At 28.1% G+C, this 22,487-nt stretch overlaps 1 protein-coding gene across 6 annotated transcripts; it reads left to right on the top strand.

Annotated features, from left to right (window-relative positions):
- The first annotated feature begins 1,224 nt into the window (after positions 1 to 1,224).
- LOC132928509 (uncharacterized) lies at positions 1,225 to 22,386 on the top strand. Of its 6 annotated transcripts, none has more exons than XM_060993229.1 (20): positions 1,225 to 1,448; positions 1,860 to 2,070; positions 3,854 to 4,010; positions 4,089 to 4,240; positions 4,839 to 5,022; positions 8,098 to 8,240; positions 8,360 to 8,510; positions 8,605 to 8,744; positions 11,079 to 11,247; positions 12,576 to 13,030; positions 14,597 to 14,877; positions 15,389 to 15,535; positions 15,635 to 16,042; positions 16,119 to 16,319; positions 17,214 to 17,329; positions 17,419 to 17,617; positions 17,812 to 17,874; positions 17,958 to 18,162; positions 20,995 to 21,053; positions 21,725 to 21,943. In XM_060993229.1, the coding sequence occupies exons 2-20, from the start codon at positions 1,989 to 1,991 to the stop codon at positions 21,941 to 21,943; spliced, it is 3,531 nt and encodes a 1,176-aa protein (XP_060849212.1). In that variant the 5' UTR covers positions 1,225 to 1,448; positions 1,860 to 1,988. The 6 variants fall into 6 exon arrangements, with proteins under 6 accessions (XP_060849212.1, XP_060849209.1, XP_060849211.1 ...); XM_060993226.1 differs by lacking the exon at positions 1,225 to 1,448 and adding an exon at positions 1,473 to 1,619; XM_060993228.1 differs by lacking the exon at positions 1,225 to 1,448 and adding an exon at positions 1,486 to 1,634.
- The last annotated feature ends 101 nt before the right edge of the window (positions 22,387 to 22,487 follow it).

The raw sequence follows: 22,487 nt of genomic DNA, 5'->3' as shown, positions 1-22,487 counted from the left end.
GGAGATTGAAAATTACGAGGATGATTTGGAAGTATACAAAAAATAGGTTAAGAAGTTAACTTAGTAATGAAAATACTGAAGCATTTATGTAAATGTCAGTTGAAAAAGAAATGTTGATAATTAATATAATAATATTGATAATGATCAAATAATTGATGTATTGTCACAAAAAAGTAAGCTTCTTTCAATATGTCTTTAAAATGTCTAACTTATTATTTATATTTAAAATATAAAATTAATTATAAAAGCTTAATTTATTGTATATTCTATTTGGTTTATATAATATAATTTGTTATAAAAAATTCAAGCGTATAGTGGCTAATTGAACTTTTTGTTCAATTGTTTAAAGAGAATAAGTACATAGAGTCATATCGATGGGCGTGTAACTAGGCTTTCGGGCTTCAAAATTGAATTGAGATGAACAGTCTCACTCCAATATTGATATTGATTGAAGGTCTATTTTTTTATGTCCTCTTACATATAATAAAAACTAAAATATTAGATATATAAATGATTATAAAATAAATTGGTAGTGATGGTGGGGAGGGGGTGGAACATATGCTCAGCCATCCCCTACCCACACCACAACTATAGTAACGTCTATAAGGTAAACATTGATATGACCTGGGTAATACAATTTCCCGGCCTGAAATATTCTCCCAGGCCGTCCCTGTCTATAGGTATAAATAACATGAACTATAGGAATGTCTTATTGTAAAAAAAAAATGTATGTAATATTATTATTTATAATATCGTACAGTATACAATTCATATATTGCCGTTACATGTAGGTACATATGGTACCTATCATAATATGTAAATATGATAAATATATTGGTAGTATATTATAGTAAATAAACTACATTTTTTTAAGGATATGAACGACAATATATTATATTTATAAGATTTTATTTGAAGATATATTTTTATAATTTTTTTTTTTTTCTGAAAAGCCATGGAAAATCAGATCCCTACTACACTCTTGCATTATATACGATTCTGCAAAGACAATAACGACTTCATAATAAGTTAATTTTTATTTTAATGATTTTTACATTGAATAACTTTAAGTAATATAACTGATGGCAAATTATTTTGCAATACACAATATAACAAAATATATAGCTGTTATATTATAGGGGCGCTTGTGCCTCGCGGAAAATCGTGTAGTCCGACAACACCCGCGTATATGTTTAGTGGTAACTGGCAACTGGCAGCAGTCGTCGCAGACCACCGTCGCGTCGTCAACATAATATTACTACATTTTTTACACCGACAATAATATTATTATAATAGAATGTTTTATTATTAAGTGTCATTGTTATTATTATTGCGGTGCATAAAGCATATAATAAATTATAATATAATATACCTACACCACGATCGCGCGCGAATAAACACACCGCTTGTGACCTTTATCGTCATCGTTTTTGTTATTATTATTCGCAGTACGTATGTAATATTTTGATAGCATGACGTTATTAATATTTAGTAATACAACAATAATATCATAGACGGAAAAGATAATATTATATATAGTTCATAAACAACCCGACGTTCATCAGTACGACTGCCACCAGTGCACACCACGCTCTCCGTCGCCTGACCACAGACAACTTGTACATCATACTATCGTATTAATAACAATATAATATATATTGTAATAATTAATAAATAATATTTAACAGCATACTATAGGTGCCTACCAAATGATTTTTTTCGTATCGGAGAAACCGTAAATAAATCGACCGAAGTCGCGATTGTTCCTCGTGAATATCTGAGGCACACGATTTACTGCAAAATATACATTTATCGAACACACATTAATTAATATTATACTATGTAAAATTATAATTTAGTTTAGGTGTAATCGTCATTCGATCCGATCTACAGCAATACTGCAGCAACAGCTTTCGACGAGATCGCACTGTGTCCAATTATAATATTATATACAGACGTTACTATAATATATTCTTTCTCAGCGAGCAATGTATTTTAGTCGTGTAACCATGTCACTGCCATCGTGGATTCACGTCATTATATGTCTCATATATACCTGCAATTTTACAGGTAAATATATATATTGCTATATAAAGTATTTAAATATTATGCAATATAAATCAAATAATTAAAATTAATGAATATTATATGAGTCCTAATCATAATTAATTTGATTTTTATACTTATTACTACTATTGCTATTTATTTTATTCTATAGACCTATTTTTTGGTATGAATGATTAAGAGGTATGTTAAAAACTATATTTATATGTATAGTATAGTATACATAATTATATAGTCAATATAGATAATAGATACATACAAAGTGATTTTTAACGTAGGTACATTCATTTCCAAAACTATAATATTAATGTTTTTAAAAATATTTTTTTTACCTAATTTAAAGTCATTACAAAACAAGATTTTTGAAAAGTGATAAAAGACGCTACGATGAGACAATCGAGTGTACCCAAATCCGATTTATTCATATGTTTTTTTTTTTAAAAGGGTCGCGAAAACATTTCATCGCCCAAATAATATGTTTCGTAAGTTATAAACAGATCAACGATTGTTGTTACTATATGAATGCTGTGGTGTAATCTGTGGGAAGGAATTAAGGGAGACAAAATTTTTTCCAATCTAATTTTCAAAGGCCTATGCAGAATCGGTCTTTTGGAATCTGTTGAATTGACCCATCCGAACGTATTTTTCCGGAATGATAAGACATTTTGTATAATTTAATATTTTATTCTAACTAACAGATATTAAAAACATTTTTCTGTAGTTTTTAGTATTGCAGATTTATTCAATGCAGTTATTACGGTATTTAGACAGATTTCAAATTGTAAATATAATACCGGTTAATAGAGCGAGAATTAGCAAATTGCTACAGTAAGTTTAATAAAAGTAATGTGGCGGAGGTCAGCAGAATTATATATAGTTATTATATGTATATCGTAAAAAGCAAGAACTATATGAAGATTAACACATTTCATTATTTTTATAATATACTAATAGGGTTGATATAATAGTTTATTATAGTTTCCATAATATTCCTCAAGTCTCAATCTCTGAATTTATTATAGAGCATTTCATATTTTAAGGTCGAAATAAACTAGAGACTAGAAACCTGGAAATAAGTCAAACTATCTAAGATGAACTTCGTTGTGTTTGAATAAAAAAATATATCTCATTACGTTATTTATTAGTAATTATCTATAGTCCTATAAATAGACTAAATAGACGAGGTATATATTTACCTTTAAATAAATCAAAATTATGAAAAAATATATAAAAAAATAAAAATACTACTAATCTAATCGGAACGAGTTTTAATTTGATTAAATTCGTATAATACTTTTTGTTTCGATCAAATATGTTTTCTAAATCATACTACGTTAAAAAATAATATCAAAAGTGGTGTTCCGATTTTAATCAATCACAACTGAGACTTAAGTGACCACCATAACCTTGTATATTTTGTACTGGATTTAATATTTAGTATATATACTTTAATGAGTAATGACGTTTCACTTTTAAGTATATTTAACATACTATTAAAAGCGATGAGTTGCCAAAAAAAATCAAATGTATTTGGCATAATATTATACTTGAATTTTTAATACGGACATTGTTGAATCAAGTATATATTTTGTAAGTATAGTAGTGTTTCTATGTATGATTGGTACTTGGTAGACTATAATAAACTAATGAAGAATATTGTTTAATATCACACGAAAAGTGTTAGTTTGACCGCTCTTTTACGCACAAATATACTTAAGCACAAATAATTTTAACATAAAGATTATACATAATTTATTTATATAATATTTTTATTTATTTATTTATTTAGTTATAGCTACAACTCCAGAATATTTGGGATGTTTTTTGAATGTAGATTTGAATATTTCAAATGGTTTAAATATATCACTTGCCACTTTAACTCCTCAACAATGTTCAGACGAATGTCACGCAAACAATTACACTTACGCCGCAATTAATAACGAACCGTAAGATAAATCAAACGGTTTTATTTTATTTCCCGTTTTATAATTGTATATACTTGTTATTGGTGTGTTTATGCATAGATTTTGTCGCTGCACAAATAATTACATGTCTAAATTGATGAAGGAAATGGACGACGATTGCAATGTCCCGTGTATTGCTGCAGAAAACGAGTCAAATGAAATATGCCAAACGCATTTTAAAATGTTCAAAACGCATAATTCAAGTAGAATAGGTAATAGGTCTACTTAAGGGAGGAACGCCATACACCCGTTATTTAAGAGGTTTAATATAGGCTATTTTAATAAAATTTTGATTTAAATTGTTTACTCTTAAATATATTTTAATAGTGGTTTCATGCCAGCAGTAGATACCAACAAGGGTTTTTGTGTAATATTGAGATTTACAGAAGCACGGTTTCGCGTGGTACTTCAAACTTATGATTACATTAATTACAATAGATTTACAAAATTTTCTCACCACACAGGCCATAGATGATTACTTTATCCGTTCTAAAGCGTTTTTATTGTATGCGAATGAATAATTTGAATAAAATAAAACGCTACGATTTACATAAATTGCTTTTATTTGTATAGTAAACATAAGGTAAGACTACTGTGAATACTGTCTCTCTTAGTTTATATCATGCAAAAACTATTTTTATTGCGGATATGGTATGGTGTCCCCTTATTAAGATAAACTAACAGTTATACTTGTCTTATAAGTTGGGGCGTGTAGATTGCAAATCATTTCATATAGGTACACTCGATATTATAATAGATTAGTTTTGATTTTAAAGAGTAGTAAGTCGTACATATATATATAATTTTTAGGCGAAGAAAATTATCCTCAAGCAATCTATCTCGGATGCTACGAAGAAAGAAAAGGTGACGACAATAACCGATTACTGAAATTTCCCCACGAAAGATATCCAGATAACACTCCGCAAAAATGTTCTGAAGAATGTTTCAAAATTGGATTTCTGTACTCTGGATCAACAAATGGAGAACAAGAGGGGTAATGAACCTTTATTAATATTCTTAAACACGCCCTATACAATTACTTATATTACTTATTATAATACTTATAACGGGTATACGTATAAAATATACTCGAATTTGATTATATTAATTATGTAATTATGTGTACTGTGTATATTGCGTAATGCGTATGCAATAAAATTTACCATGTGGACAATTTTCAGCATTAATGATTGATAATCATAAATTGATTACACTTATTTCATAAAGGTACTCTTCATTTTTGAAGTTTTTTGTCAAAACGAGTATGAATTTAGAATAGCATTAGTGTAGCCAGTTAATCGATCGGTTGATACTTGCATACATGAATGAGTGTTTGTACATTGCACACACAATGAACATATTTCACAAGTAAATTAAATAGGTACGACTATCTTAAATAATTATTGTCGGTTTCCGATTTCGTTCTACAATTCAAACGTTTTCGAGTATTGCTTTTATGCATTGAAAATAGATTGTATCAAAATATGTTTTGATTGCTATCATCGAGGTATATGAAGCAGATCGTCTGAAATTCAATGAATAATAATCAGTTAGTAATGGTATTATAAATCGATACTCCATTTTGCACTGAGATGATTACACTGAGTTTTTTATATGTAAATTATATTTATTATTTAGCCGTATATATGTATATATATATAAACAATATAACAAATCGATTTTATTTTTTAATTTGAACACTAATGAATTGTAAACTGTTTGTGGATTTGACGACAATAGTGATCAATCGCAATTAATTGGAAAATAATAGTATAAACTCGATAATTTATAGTCGAACATTTGGAATATTTATTATAATATGTTTTTTTATAATTGCGAAATGATTTACAATATATAAAACACATGCATATAACAGACGTATACTCGTCAGATTAACATAATATTTTTAATACATATGCCGGTTATCTTCTTAAAAAGAGTGCGTGGCGTCGGTTTACATGATACAATATTTTCGTCGAAATTTTTATTCGATGTCTATTTAGTAATGTAAATCTACCTACCAGCTAAGTGTACAAAAAATAATTCAAATTGAACATAAATTCTTGCAAATGGAGTGTTTCAATAATAATTATAATATATATTGAGATAGAATTTTTTATTTTAATTCCACGGAGTGTTGCGTTTATCAGATATACCTATATTTTTGTGAACACAAATAAAATATTATTGTTTTATACAATTTTCACGCAGTTGCGTTATTTAAAATAGTCGTAAAAATTATTTTGATGTTGTGTTACAAAATAAATCTAAGTGCTGCATGTTCGGTAGATCCGCAGACGAACTATATTTAATGTAAAATATGCTAATGTAATTATTTCGCAGAAATATTACCATTCGAATGTTTTCAACAATAATAATATAAAAACCTGTGTAAAACTATTTTTTTTATATAAAATCTGTATGTGAATAAATTCTAATCTCAGCAGTCCTAGAAACAAAAAATGTTGATACACTTAATATATGTAGTAGTATATATATAAAACTATTCAATAATTAATTAGTTAATTTCCATGCGGTCATGTGTATTACATATTATAATATGTAAATTAACTTTTAGAAGTAACAGTTGTTATTATGTTTCTTCCATTTAGATTTCTATACATTTACGGTCACACATACAAGCAATCACTCGTGTACTTATTTTTCGTTATAATATAATATAAGTACGTATTATTTCATTCTTTGTGAATATTTTATAACTTATTTACATACGACGTATTCGTCGTCGTTCTCGAATAGTCAGAATTTAAAATCGAAAAGAATCGTCAAACGCTATGGATCGCTATACACAATTTTTTCAACTAAGACATACTACAGACATAATATATAAATAACATATCGCTATACTCTATGACACTTTCAAATATCAAATAAAATATAATAGTATTGAAGTATTATAAAACTATTAATAATAGTATTTTTTAATATCACTGTATAAACTTGTAATTAGACATTAAACGTATGCAGCGGTGTATATTTATCATTTTTTATAGGAGATAGATGGCAAATATTATGGGTTGCAGACCTTGAAAAACGCCCCCATTTCTAATAATAATAATTGATGCTATATTGTGTACAACAATTTTAACAATTTTATTTTTATATACTAATTTATACCGTAATATATAATATTATAGGTATGTACGAAGTACCTATATAGTATTATCGGAAAATGATTTATTAAAAAAATTTTGTGTAATTTTACACCGTTTGCGTTTTTAAAGTTGTCAAATAACTAGACAACTGCAAGATTACTTTATGGTTGGTTTCAAATTCTACCTGATTCCCCAGTAAATATAATGACGTTCTTACAAAAAATGTCATATACTTCTTTAAATAAACAAGACTAGGATATATAATAAATCTTATATAAACTAGACAGAAATTTTAAGCTTCTTTCCCTACTATAGTTTTAATAATGGAAATCAAAATATAAAAGTTGGTCTACGGAATATTTATTGTAACCAACGATTGATCGTAAAAAAATAGTTATTATTTAGTCACTTTTAACACTTATTTTTTTAATAACTTTATTAGGTACCCATTTTTAAATATAATCACTTTATTTTTAATAACCTTTGTCTCTATAGAATAGTTATATGTATTATTTAAGGTATTAGGGGTACTACTTTAAATATAAAGTTTACAAAATTAAGCTATGGAAGCGGGTAGTGGCACCCCAAGAAACAGGGAACCTGATAGTCGCACAGGGCGCCTCCAGCATAAGGAAAACAGAAGCGCATTTGAAGGTGCTCAAAAAATTGTAAAAATTTATGACTTTTTATATGATTAAATTTTCTTTTTAAATAATAACAATGTGTAATAATAATACATTGATCTACAATAATAAATTGTGTAAAACAATAAAAATGTTATATACGCTATATTTTTAAGAGTGCTTTTTAAAAATTTACACGTGGCGCTATAATATCTCGGACCGGCACTGGAAACAGGTCTTTACTCAAGATCTACTCTCATAAATATATCGCTAAACATGCATATTGGCAATGCATATTATTATATAGATCTTTTTTATTTTTAAATTCAGAGCTGCTTGTTGGTGTGGTAATCAATATCCCTCAATAAAATTCAAAAAAAGCGACACGAAATGTAACTCTCTCTGTTCCGGCGACAAGACAAAAAAATGTGGTGGTCTGTGGAGATTGAGCGTTTATTCCACGGGGATCGTTGGTTAGAATAATATATTACTGAATATATCTGTATTATATAATATACTAATTTTTTGTATTGTCGCTCCATACATAATATAATGGTTCATTTGTAATAAATTATAATTATATTACATACAGATTATCCACTCAAAAAATCGGTTGGCTGTTACAATTTGGTCGATTTCAATCGGTATGATAACAAAGTATACACTTTAAAGGAAACCATTGATTCGCACAGGTGTTTTTATATTTGTAACGAGAGAGGATTTAAATACGCGGCAGTCAACGAGTACATACTTTATTTTATTTGATACCATACATATCCATCAATACTGTTATTGACTATTTACAATTTATAATATATGTGCATAAAATCTATTTAGGGATCATTGCGAATGCAGCGCTGAAATACCGGGTACAAACCAACGAAAAAATCAAGAAGAATGTAAAAAATGTTCTGGAGACGAATCGGAATATTGCGGTGGTCCCAGCTCAATAAGTATCTACGAAAACGATTGGTTGGGTTAGTTAAAGCTATTTTTAAAGTATACATCAAATTATAAATCAAAAATAAAATATTCTTTGTAATTTTATTTATATAAATATATTATATTTAAGCAGAATAGAACAGGATAGTAGTATAATTTTATTTGTTGTTATTACACTAATATTATTATGTGATGCTTATTAATATTATTTTTACTGAATAATATCTTTTCAGTTCAATTTATTATAATATATTGAGCCAAAATGTATAGGTATAATATTTTGTAAGAAAATCTAAATGCAGTAAATGTTGAAACGGAGAAATTTATACTCAAATCGTTAATAGATTGCAAATTCGGCGAATATTTTCGTCGATAAAATTACGCAGGTGTAAATACGACCCAATTTCATTTATTTACAAACAAAAGTTTATCTTATCATGTACAAAGTTGCAAAAATAATACATTTAAAAAAATGCGAAAATTGAAAATTATAGTTGGTGACGTTCCCAATAATTATCGAGAGCTTAAAATATCCTTGTTAAAATGTCATAAAAAAAAAAATAAAAAAGTTCTTAAATATACTTACGTGAAATAATTAATTGAATAGATTTTATGTTTTGAAATATAAAAAAAACAATTTGCATAACATTGGAACCTATATATATTCGCTTTAAAATTGTCATACATTTACAAATTGTTAAATTAAATTATGAAAATAAATAATAAAACATTTTAGGAAAGTATACCTACTATACCTATATAATCCGAACCAATGACTCACCATGGTATTCGTTGGAAAATATTGAATTAAATAAAATATAAATAAAATTTAGATTTCAGTTTACATAATATTATAATCAAATATTCAAATGGTTTAAAAATCGAGCCCAGTGAACTTCAAACCTTTAATACTTTAAAAATAACTCTCTAATTAGTATCATACTTTTAACACTATGTATTCCATAAAAAATTGCGCCAATAATTAAGGGCTTTTATGAAATAAAATTATCATTCTGTATCGGGCGCGTGCCCAGAATCTTTTAAAGGTGGATTATTTTCATTATACATTAATTATACCTTGTGGAAGGGGCTTACTCATCCTTAGCGAAATCATACAGTAACATTAAAAATTATAAAAAGCGTACAACTTTTAAATATTTATTTTAAAAAAAACATATTACAAAATAATAATAAAAATATAAAATTCTGAGCGTTGAAAATGATGAACGATCGTTGTTGAAACTGGTCATGACTCATGAAGCTAAAATAATTAAAATAATGTATATTGTAGATTATATTTGTTCATTTCATTCAGGTTAGATATTAGTGTCTACAGTATTATTATGGGTTTTATTTTAATTTCAATTTGCTGTGAAGCAATAACTCACCCAAAGCCGAATAAAACATTTTTAGTATATTATAATTTATTTATGGCTTATATATGACCAATATGGGGGTGTATTTTAACATCAAAACCATTTCCTTTACCTACTGCTTGTTCTATATAATAAAATATGTTATTCAAGATCAAAAATTAAATATATTTCCAGTACAATACTCTGAGTGAAGTTCTACACGTTAAGTACATTAACAGATTTCATCATTTTTCGCTAAATAAAGTATAAATATATTCGTATAGTATTTATTAATTTAAAGTTATAGTGTTTATAATACGCCGAAACGTTGTTATGCTATGGCTATTATATGCCTAAACATAACATAATAAACAATAATACAATTTAAAAAACTACCGCATAGTGTGTTTGTTTTTTTTTCACATTTCGCAAAAACTTCTCAAAACTTGTGATAAAAATAATTTATATATTATTAATATTAAATTATATTTTATTGTAGTGTAAAATACTTGCATATTTTTTATTTAAGTTATACAATATTTTTTTTTATATATATTTTTAGATTCTGAACGAAGTGAGGAATATATTTTTTATTTGTATTAATATTTAATATATTATACATATATATAATAATGCATTGTATATACGGGCCTCAGATTAATTACAGTGGCTGGAAAAAGTAGGTTAGGAACAAGCAATAATAACAAATAATAATACATAAGTATAGTGATGAGTTTTAAATAAGAACAAATATAATGTATATTATAATAGTAAAAGTTTAAAACCACTTCAAAAAAAAGATAGATCTTCGTTAACCATCTTCATAAGTCATAATCCTGTCAAGGGGACTATTTCTTTGATAGTAAACTGCATATTAAGGAACACGAAAATATATTTATGATGAAGTTACAAACTTACGTATAAAAATTTATCTGGTATTAATTTATTCAAAATATGGTTAGGTACGAAACGTATAATCAGTGTTTGTAATTTGTGTTCATACATATATAATAGGCATGGTTACCGGAAATCTATCGAAAACTCATTTTGGATGCTTTAAAAACAACTGGATGTATCCAGTGATGGATGGATGGAATATATCATTTCCCAAAGAAATGACCTCACAAAAATGCGTTTCTAGTTGCTTCGCCCGAGGATATCCAATCGCAGCACTAGTGTCTTCGTAAGTTCTAACGACTTTATCTTTTTGTCTTTCGATAATAATATTATTGTTATTGTTATTATTATTATTATTATTATTATTATTACACAATATAGAATAGTAAACTTTACAAAACTTAACTAAAATTCCACTCGTTGAAAATAATTAGTTGAATTTTGGATAGATACAAAAATTGAAAAGTATCATATACACATGGTGGGAGGATCTAGAAATGAAAAAAGTGGTGAGCTACACAACAAATATTAACATATAATATACATCATGTAAAAAAGATATACCATAAACATATATGAGTTAACTTACTATAAAGTTATATTGACGAATTGTAGATTGAATAGATTGTAGATACTATTAAAAACCATAATAATGTATTACGTCTTTTTATATATAAACTTAAGTACTAAATTAAAAATAATCTCTGAAATATTATCTTAGGGGGTATCAGTCTCCCTAGTCCCTTGCATACATACTTTAATATATAATAATATAATATATACCTATACATATATTACATATTGTTTATATAATATATATTATAATATACATTACACAGTAATACTCGAGAGACGATAGAGTCATAAAATAAATGTACACTCATTTATTTAAAATAATACATAATTATAATACGAATAATAAGATCTAATAATTTATATTTTTATAATAAGTATAGATCGTAGACAATATATGAATTAATATGAAACATAAATAAGTATGCTCACCGAAAAACAGCGTATTATTGTATATAATATTTATTATCATAACGCCACAAAAAGATCTTTTATTTATTTATATTATTATTAATTATTCAAGTAAATCGTTTTTTTATTTAAATATATCATGTAGATAATAATGCATTAGTACACCTAAATAATAATTATAAAAGCATAATATATGTGTGATTTCGTCTCCCCCTCACACACATATTAAAAGGGTTTTCGTTCAAAAATACGACATTTCCATACAGGCCCCGATATAAACGATGACGCAATATATATAGCAATAATAATAATAATAATAATAATTTGTATGCATGCAGGTATACCATAACTTATAGTGGCGTGGTGAACAGATGAGAGCGAGATACGATCGTCTCCAAGTGTTTCGATTGGTAGATAGGTAGTTAAAAAAAATATGACGGTAAATGCCTTTATTTATTACGACTTGGGAGGGTTGTTGGAGTATGAGACTGTATAGCCTCCGAAAAGTTTCAAAAGTTCGCCACGTCACTTATACTATACTTACGCATCATATAATATGTGAAACGGTAATGATATTGTATGGTGTGATCCGACCACGTCTGCGATCTTTATGCTAAACGCGGCGATCAGGACGGAGTGTCTGTGTAGTTTCGTAAGTCCGCCGATCGAAGCCAAGTTGAAAGCCGGAGGACCGTATTGCAACGTCCCGTGTTCGGGTGGCAAGGAAAACGAGTGCGGTGATCACGAACATTACAACGTGTTCACCACCGGGCTGAAAACGTCCAGAGTGCCGGGTAACCATTACCTGGGTTGCTACGAAGAGACGGACGTGTACAGGACGTTCAAGAAAAACCAGACCGTCGAAATCCCGTTCGTCAACACGCCAAACATCTGCTCCAAGCACTGCGACAGCGCGGACTACGAATATTTCCAACTTTCCAGCAGAGACTCGTGTTTTTGCGGAAACAGTAATCCGGCAGACGACGGCGCGGTACGGATCGACGACATCAAATGTTCCACCCAGTGCTCGGGTGACGCGAACAAATATTGCGGAGGGGTGTTTAAAATCGCGGCGTTCCGTATAGGTAAATAGTCTATAAACAATAATGATATTAGCCACACTGTTGGGGCTGAGATCGTTTCACAACAACAAATATATTACATATTTACACTATGTTTTACAAACTGTTTAATATTTATTACACTAAAGTTTTCGACTCTTCCGAGCAACATCATTCACATCTTATTATATTTTTGTAATTAATTGTTGCACTATATATAGCATTGTAGTCTATCCACACTATATATTATATAGGTACAATAGGTAAATCTACGATATATAGTTTTTATTTGTCTTGTATCTGTGTATCTAGATAATTTCTAAAAAACGAATCTGTATCTAAGATGAAAAATATTGTATTTCTTAATAGTCTATAATATAAAAAATACTTTTTAAGAGACAATTATTATACTTTATATTACCTAACAAAAACACACTGAGTATATGAATTTCCCAGGTGGTCAGACGATTTATTTGTAACTACCTATTGGCTAATTTATATTTACCTATTAAACCTATATTTTTATTTTATTTTGTTAAACTATGATGATGTATCATTCATTTTCAACTATTCGTATTTACCATAATTATGTTTGAATTATTATTTTTATAAACATAATAATATTATTTATTGATTGTAATTATAAAATTATATTCAAATACTGGCACAAAAATTATTGTATTGTTTGTTTTACTTTCATTTGGTATCTCTATATTTTTAATATACCTACTAAATCATTATAAAGAAAATAATGAATTCTGTTAAACATATATCTAGATCTAGATACTAATTGAAAGTATCTTATTATAGCAATATGCTGCTTCATACAAACTTCCTATGAATTCCACACTTTACTGAAATGAATTCAAACATTGAAAGTATTTATAATCATTATACTCAACGTGTTTACTCTCAATCAGTATATTTTTTTAAACGTATAGAAATTCTAGGTTCGACATTAAAAATTATTAATATGTATTTATAATCAAACATTTAAAAATGGAAATAAGTACCTACTAAATTTAAATATTTAGTTAACAAGACTCTCGCTGTTATATCATTTTCAGCCATATGTAATATGTTACTATTTTATATCTGAAATCCTGCAACAATAATTACTTAAAAAGACGATAAATTAAAAGTTTTACTTCAGATGAAATGATATTAAAATTTGATTCCAAATCGTGAGATGCAATCTGATTTGTCATCGTGATATCTAAATCGATATTTGTGTAATAATATTAACTATAGAAATATTTCAAAACTTCAAATAAAAGTAATTTCTATTAAATTTTATCAACATTTTATAGACTGAGATGAGTAGTTCTAGACTGACTGATGTTGGCTTGTGATTAGTGAATACATTATTCCAGTCGAATTCAATCAACACTGATAAAGTGATAAGTGACAAAGATCAACAGGAATGGTTTTATTATTATTTATTAATACAATTAACATAATTCAATTTAAAATTAACTGATGTAATTATATTTTTATAATTATGTAGAGTATAATATTGAGATATTTTAATTCATTTTAAATCCATTTCTGTTAAATTGTTAAATTAATATTTTTGTTTGTTTATTATAGGTAAGGTTGCTGATAGAAAATATAATTGTTCTACGGATTGTGAATGTTATTTTTTTCCGAAACATAATACATCTAAGATTGATTGTTCAAAAAGAAATCTTAGTGACCCTTCTACGATTATTCCTGATTTAAAAACAACTTCGTCATCCGTTGATATAATTCTAAAAGACAATTCGATCGAAGTCTTACCTAATTTAACAAGTTTTCATATCACTTCATTGGATGTTAGTAATAACAATATAACAACATTGGATGCCAATCTTTTACCTAAAAGCTTAAAAGTGAGAAAAATAATAATAGTTTAGTATATTGTCTGTGTTGTGATCTACGCATATTATGAATATCACATATTTCCATCGTTGAGGTCAACTTGTGCCTTTAAACTTGGATAAATATTAATTAAAAACCATAATATCTAATAATATTTTGTTTTTTAAACCACGAACCTTTTACATTAAAAAATGTTTATATGGGTAATATTATCAATTGTTAAACCATATTAATATTTAATACGACTTCTGTTAAATCAGAACTAAACATTATACTTATAATTCGCAATCACAATTTGATTGAAATACAGTGTTTTTGATATTTACCTATTTTTTTAGTATAAAATCTATTTACAAACTTCATAAACTTACTTAATTTCAACTATACTGGAATTAATATTATTACGTTTAATTATAACTATAATATATATATTATATTATATTGAAAAGTCGTGTAAAACACGTTCACGTCATATTATATATTTCAAGTAGATACATTTTTATTTTTTAACCTTTTCCACAGGTTTTGTTTGCCGATAATAATAAGTTAACTACCCTGGACGATAACGCATTGAGATTAATGCAAAGTCTAGACGTCATAATGTTATCGAACAACCCGTGGACGTGCGAATGCAATTTGTTGAAAAACCTAATAAAATATGAAACAAAGGTCTGAATTCATACCAATAATATACTAATATATATAAAGTATCCGTAGACTGCAGTGAGCAGATAATTGAATTTATATAACGGTTCGTTGATTTTGTAGATCAGAGATTTTAAGAAAATCACCTGCACGTCTTCCACAGATCCGTTTGTCCACATGGATGAACTTTGTGAAAAATGGAAAATCAATTATTTTTACCTCTTCATCACCTTGGGTTTTGTTTTGTTTGTTTGCCTACTGTCCGTCTATTTTAACTTGCACAGGACCGCTTGGTTGTACATGCGCCACGCCCAATGCAATTCTTGTGGTCTCATTTCCATGCAGCACGCCAATAATACCGGTAAAGATTCCGAGGAAGAAACTTTCATGCAACGCATCCAATACGACGAACTCGTGTTGGCCACTGAAAACTGGAACCAAAACTGCGTGCTTGGCGAGGGCGGGTTCGGGGTGGTGTACAAAGGCAATTGGAGACACACGGACGTAGCGATCAAAAGACTGAAAGCCGAGGTCAGCGTGACGTTAAAAATAATATACGCGGTGTATGTCTTATAATGTATATAGTTATATCGTTATTGTTTTTCAGGGAGTCGCTGAAAAAGTTGTAAACATGCACACTGTAGGTAACGAACTCCTGCAGAACCCGTCGAAAGAGATTATGTATCTAAACGCCGTTAAACACGATAACGTACTGTCCATGTACGGGTTTTGCTTCCATTCGACGGGATCTTGTTTGATATATCAATTCATGGCCAACGGGTCGCTCGAAGATCGATTACAGTGCAAAGTATATTATATACGATTTATTTCTTAATAATATTTTTCGCGAAATAATAAATTTATATATATATATGATGTACATATAAGATAACTGCTAGGCCTCCACACGAGTTTAAACTCAGTGAGGCCTAGTGATCTTTACTGATATTAATAAAAATAAAAAATAAATAAAATTATATTTAAAACAATTTAACGGCGCTTAACGCGAGATAAACTTACAAGTTATAAGTACATTATTTACAGTAGATTTACTAAATTTTCACAGTACACAGATGAGAACTTTATCTATGTCGGACTATTTTTATTTGTTTAACATCAATACACAATAATTTTAAATAAACATTTAATGAAAAAAACTTTTAAAAAAAATCTGTATAAATGAATAATTTGTATTATCTTTAAGTTATCAAAATAATAAAAACGTTATGACATATACAAATTTATTTTACATGCATGATGAACATTTTATTAGGCTACTGGGAATTTTGTCTCTGTAAATTTGTCACTTGCAAAATCATTTTAATTGTTAAATTATGGACGATGTGACGTCCTCTTAAAAATAGAAATAGGTATGTATGACGTATGTAATTCAGGGGCGTTATTTAGGGAGGAGGAAGTGGATCTATACTTGGACAAATCCCCTATCCTGATAAAGTTATATAAAAAGCATATTGAATGACTTGAATTGATGCCTCCAATAAAGTTGACGTGTGTAATACGCTCTACATACAACGACTTATGAAGTTTTTAATTTAATTTAAAATTTTTGTTTTACGCACTCAAATTTAAAATTGAAGTATAATACCTATGTGAGATACACATTTTTATCAAACACATCACATTATGTGTTACAGTTTTTAAATACTCTCTATTTGTACATATTTTATTATTATACATACAGAACGGAACGAAACCATTATCTTGGAGCACGCGCGGAAACATAGCGATGGGAATTGCAAGAGGTTTACAGTTTTTGCACAATGTTGAAACGCCTTTGATCCACGGAGATATAAAAAGGTATATGGTTGAACGCAATTCATTCCATTGCCGTGGTATGAATCAAATAATCATTTAACGCATTAATTTATTAATATCTCTTTTTATAGCGCCAATATACTTTTGGACTCTAATCTCGAGCCCAGAATAGGAGATTTCGGGCTCGCTCGGACCGGACCGTTGGAAAAAATTAACAGAGGCATTGGAATTGATGTCAGTCGCGTGTGTGGTACAAGGCCTTATTTACCTGAAGATTTTTGTAAGAACAAAAAACTATCGACCAAAGTGGACACTTACAGTTTCGGCGTGGTATGTACACAATCCGTCGTTTATGTTATACATTAACATAATGTTATGCAATGACAATATATGTATATTTTTCTTAATCCTAAGAACATAATATAGATATGTACGTATTATATATTATGCAATCTATTTATACATAATATATTATCTTATATGAATGTTTGTAAAATAATATTATATAATGTTTTTGCTCATAGGTGATGTTCGAAATCGCGACCGGTCTAAGAGCATTCAACAGGTACAAAAATTACAAATATTTGGTAAGTGTCGTGATGAAAAATCAAACACCTTAATTATTTCATAACTATACTACGTGTCAACTTATTCCGACTATTTTATTCAGAAAGATATGGTGATTAAGCACGACACCTCTTCGATTGCGAATATCGCCGACAAATCGGCCGGACATGATCCATTACATATTTTCGAAGTACTTATACATTTGGGAAAAGCGTGCGTGGTAGATTTAGCTGAAAAACGTCCAGAAATGGTCGTGGTTTACATGAACCTACAAAACTATTTGTCATCGAAATCCGACGTAAATAATGGTAAGTATGTGGTGATAATAATAAAATATTATTATATTTCTATGTTTTAAAATTGACTATATCGATGTATTTTTACGGTAGTTGGACGTACACAAAAAAAAATTTTGGGGAGTGTTTTTAAAAATCAGTTATTGAAAAATAAAATTTGTTTTTAATAAACATGCGAAATTTTATTATGAAAATTAGTTATATTTACAATATTTTTTTTAAATTATAAACATAGATAGTATAACAAAGTTAACATTAAAATTGAACAAGTAAAAAACCATACAAAAAACCAAATATTTCGGAGGGGGGATCGAACACCCAAAACACTCCCTTGTACCTGGATAAAACTATAGTACAAGTAAATTAATTGATTGTGGTCATTGAATACACTGACTGGACAAAATGTAAAATGCTCGAGTTGTATAATATTATATTATACTCGCAGAATATGACCAGATATTGTATACCTAGTAATGATCAGTACCGAATAGAGAACAACATGAGTCTTTTTTTTTTCGGTCCAAAATTTAAATTTAAAATATTATACCCAACCAGACCTGTTAAAATTTTTTTTATCAGAAATTCAGTCCAGCCTGACCCATAATATATTTAAACGCTCCTATCCTTATTATCAAATTATGAAAAAATAATACGTTTGACAAGTCAACAACAATATGCGTATGCATAGCTAATATTAGACGTTAGTGCTGTTTTAAATTCTCGATTGTTGTCGATAATAATCGTTTCCCGAGAAAAAAAACATTTAGTTTTACTAGAAATAGACGAAAACTCTAACATTACACCATTCAAAAGTAGACACTTCGGTATATTGTACTTGTATACTATATACAATTTTTGTTAAAATGTAATTAAAAATGTACAGTATATATATTTTTTTTTTTCGACTGACTCAGTACAAAGCCAAGTATGACGATCCAACCATAACCAACCCGAAATATTTTTCTTATGACCCAGCTACAACTCGTTTGCGCGCATTTACGGTTTTTACAATTCGTTTGCGCAAAAATACACAACTCGATTGCGCACATATATTTTGGTTACCTGTGACAAAAACCACTATTGTCAGAACTCGTTTGCGCACACATTTTCCTTCACACTTTAACAGGCTTAGGACTGTCCGACTGTCTGTTTCAAACTTAAATGTATTTGTTATTAATTTGTTTGGTTTTATATACCATATATGGACTGGTATGGACTGGGTCGGACTGGTACGGTCTGTACTGTCTCTATTGCTGAAAGTGCTAAGTTTTTTACGATTTTAATTATTTTAAATGTAGTTTATAACAAATTAGCTTACTTAAAATTTAAACTATCAATGAATTTATTTTCCATTAAAATAAAAAAAAATAATTATAATTATGTAAACATTAATTTTCCTTAACCAATAATTCTCCGTTTTAGTATTTATTCCAATATTTCTGGTTGTATTAGAGTTGAACATGTTTACGGTACCTATATACTTAATAGGATTATAGAAGTTTACGAACCAAATTAATTACCTATTTAAAATGTAATATTGTAGTTTTTTTATTATTTATTTACTTTTTTTACAATAAGTGCTCAGCTTCACTATGTGACAATCCATTTAACTAGTGTTTTTTACGGGGATGGAGTATGGAGATCTTTGTTGATGTTTATAATCATATCCCTTCCGTGTTTTATCTCTTAACGTTAATTATATTGACAATATTTTGATTTCATTATAATGTATTGCTTCTGTTGAAACACAGTTGTGGTCGTTGTGGATAATAATACGAGTAGCATTTTATGGTTTGTGGAGACTTCAATCTTCCTGGTATTATATGATCTTACGATGCCGAATGTTTCTTGGCTTACAATTTTCTTCGCTATCGGATATAAATTTTTCTTATATTCTCTGAAACATATTCTTTTCTTAATAAAAGTTCCAAGTTAACAACATTTTTTATAGTCATGGGCCTTTACTTTATTTAGTTTTTTCTATAAATGTTCTGTTATTCGAGCGTAACCGGTAAAAATTCCAAAATGCCTGTGTTTTTGTTTTAAGAATTGAATGCCTATTGCCTATTACATAATTATTCTCCTGTTTATTTTCGTGTCTACGACTTATAATCGTTAGCTGATAGAAGGGTTGATAGTAATCTTGTGTTTTTCACATTTTTTTAAAATTATTAATTAATTTATAAATAAGTATTTCAGTATTATTGGGTAATATCGACTTCCTTGTCCCTCCTCGGAACCTTTACCATTTCCATTACTTTTTTATTCCCATTTTTTATACATATTATCTAAAAAACAATCCTTTTTGCAGGATTATGAACTCTGCCCAATGAAGGCTATAAATTTTCATTTGAATTATTATTTTTATTATTATTAGTTATTAGTGTTATTACCTACCTACTATATATTTATATGAGTGTTGTTATATATATATATAAATAAATTAAAATAAAAACAATATACGCACACGCTATTTCGTAAATATAAAAAAGGCAGAATGTTTATTGTCAGCTATGTAGATAGTAGGTGCGATTAAAATATTAAATACATTTTTATGGCTGCATTCGAATTCGAATTGCGATAAATTATAATTGACTTTACTTATCATTGCATGTCAGTTCATCATTATCCGTGGACGGCGTATGTCATACTTCACACCACATACAGGAATGAAGTCTTTGACGTTGACCCTCTATAATATTATATTATTATAAATTTATAAAATCTATAATTGTTTTGAATGGGTAATAAATTACTTTTCCCAATATGTTTAGCATTCTATTACATTAACCGATTTTTCCACTTGGATCATATTAATACGTATATACTGTTTCACATTTTCAGTTGAAGCAGACGGCGAGAAGTATAACAAAAATACGTCGAATGCACAAATAAAATTAAAGGTACCTACAACCTATAGTTATCGATCAATAATATTTTTATTTTTAACCATTTAAATATTTTGAACTATAGGTATTCATAATATATTTAAACGCAATTATTAATATAGGTATTTGTTATTTGTAACAACTGTTTAACAAACGCTTTGACGCAGGTCCCAGGAATAATTTTCAATTTTGTACAAATTACAACTGAACTTTACGACGTAACACACTCCCTAGTGGTAATTTATTGCTGTGGTTATTTTTTGGCTGCGTGCTAAATACAGTAAATAATTTTGTAATAAATACCATTTCGAAACTGAAATGTTTAATTTAAATAGACATCAAATCACAGTTTTGCAAGTCAATATAACATTTTATCATGACACATAATTTTTCATAAATGAAGGACTTTTAACAGCAAATTATTATGAATGGTATCTAATCACAGTACTACATTAGCAATGCAGAATAGACACTAATACCGATTATACACGGTAAATTTCAATAATATTATAATATATAGGCGTTATAGGTACATAATACTTCAATTTTATGCTTATCTCATTAGCTTTATAAAATTATATGTATATAAACACTTTTACAGAATTTATAAACCTGTTGTGTATAGTGTTTACTTAACTGTATTTTAGAACACTTCCCTACTAATTAGAGATATTTGTGATTTTAAGGAAACCAAAACTAAGGATTTCATAAAATTGGATGGAATAAAGGCAGCTCTAATAGCACCGCTCCACGAAATTCCATCAATATCGAACTTATACTCAAGCCCTGTGCACGAAATAACTGATCCTCGTAAAATCACTACCACAGAAATAAAATCTAAAAACAATGAGAATAATGAGATATCGGTATGCCTAAATGGATTTAAGTACCGTAACATAAGATAACTATATTATTATGTAGGTACTCATAATTTAATCTGATGCGTTTACGTTTTCGATAGGATGAAGGTTTTTTTACAACTGACTTTTAAGCAATCAAGTCAAGTAACACTATACGCGAAAATAATTAGTTACTGCTAACCCAGATGCTGACCACTATTATTATTTGAAATAATCATTTAATAATATTACATCTTATAAACTATATCAAATTAGTTAACAATTAGCTTATTTATTTGAACATATTATGTAACGCACTATGTGAGTACTTACTTCAATATTATTAAATTGTATTTAGCACATTATGTTTTAAATTTAAGATACTTGTTTTATAATATCTTTGATTTAATATTTATCATTGTACAATACGATATATCAAATTGTTATTAAATTTTGTTTTAAGCTAATCAACTTTAATATTATAATAATTGTCTTTATTAATGAATAGTTTATTTCTACATTTCCACAGAAAATGTTTTTTAATTAGTATTGCAATTTCAATATTATGTCTTTTGTTTAAAAAATTAGCTAATCATATTAACATAATATT

Source organism: Rhopalosiphum padi, chromosome 4 (genome assembly GCF_020882245.1).
Source record: "Rhopalosiphum padi isolate XX-2018 chromosome 4, ASM2088224v1, whole genome shotgun sequence".
Lineage (NCBI taxonomy): Eukaryota > Metazoa > Arthropoda > Insecta > Hemiptera > Aphididae > Rhopalosiphum > Rhopalosiphum padi.
This window is presented reverse-complemented; position numbering and strand designations above follow the sequence as displayed.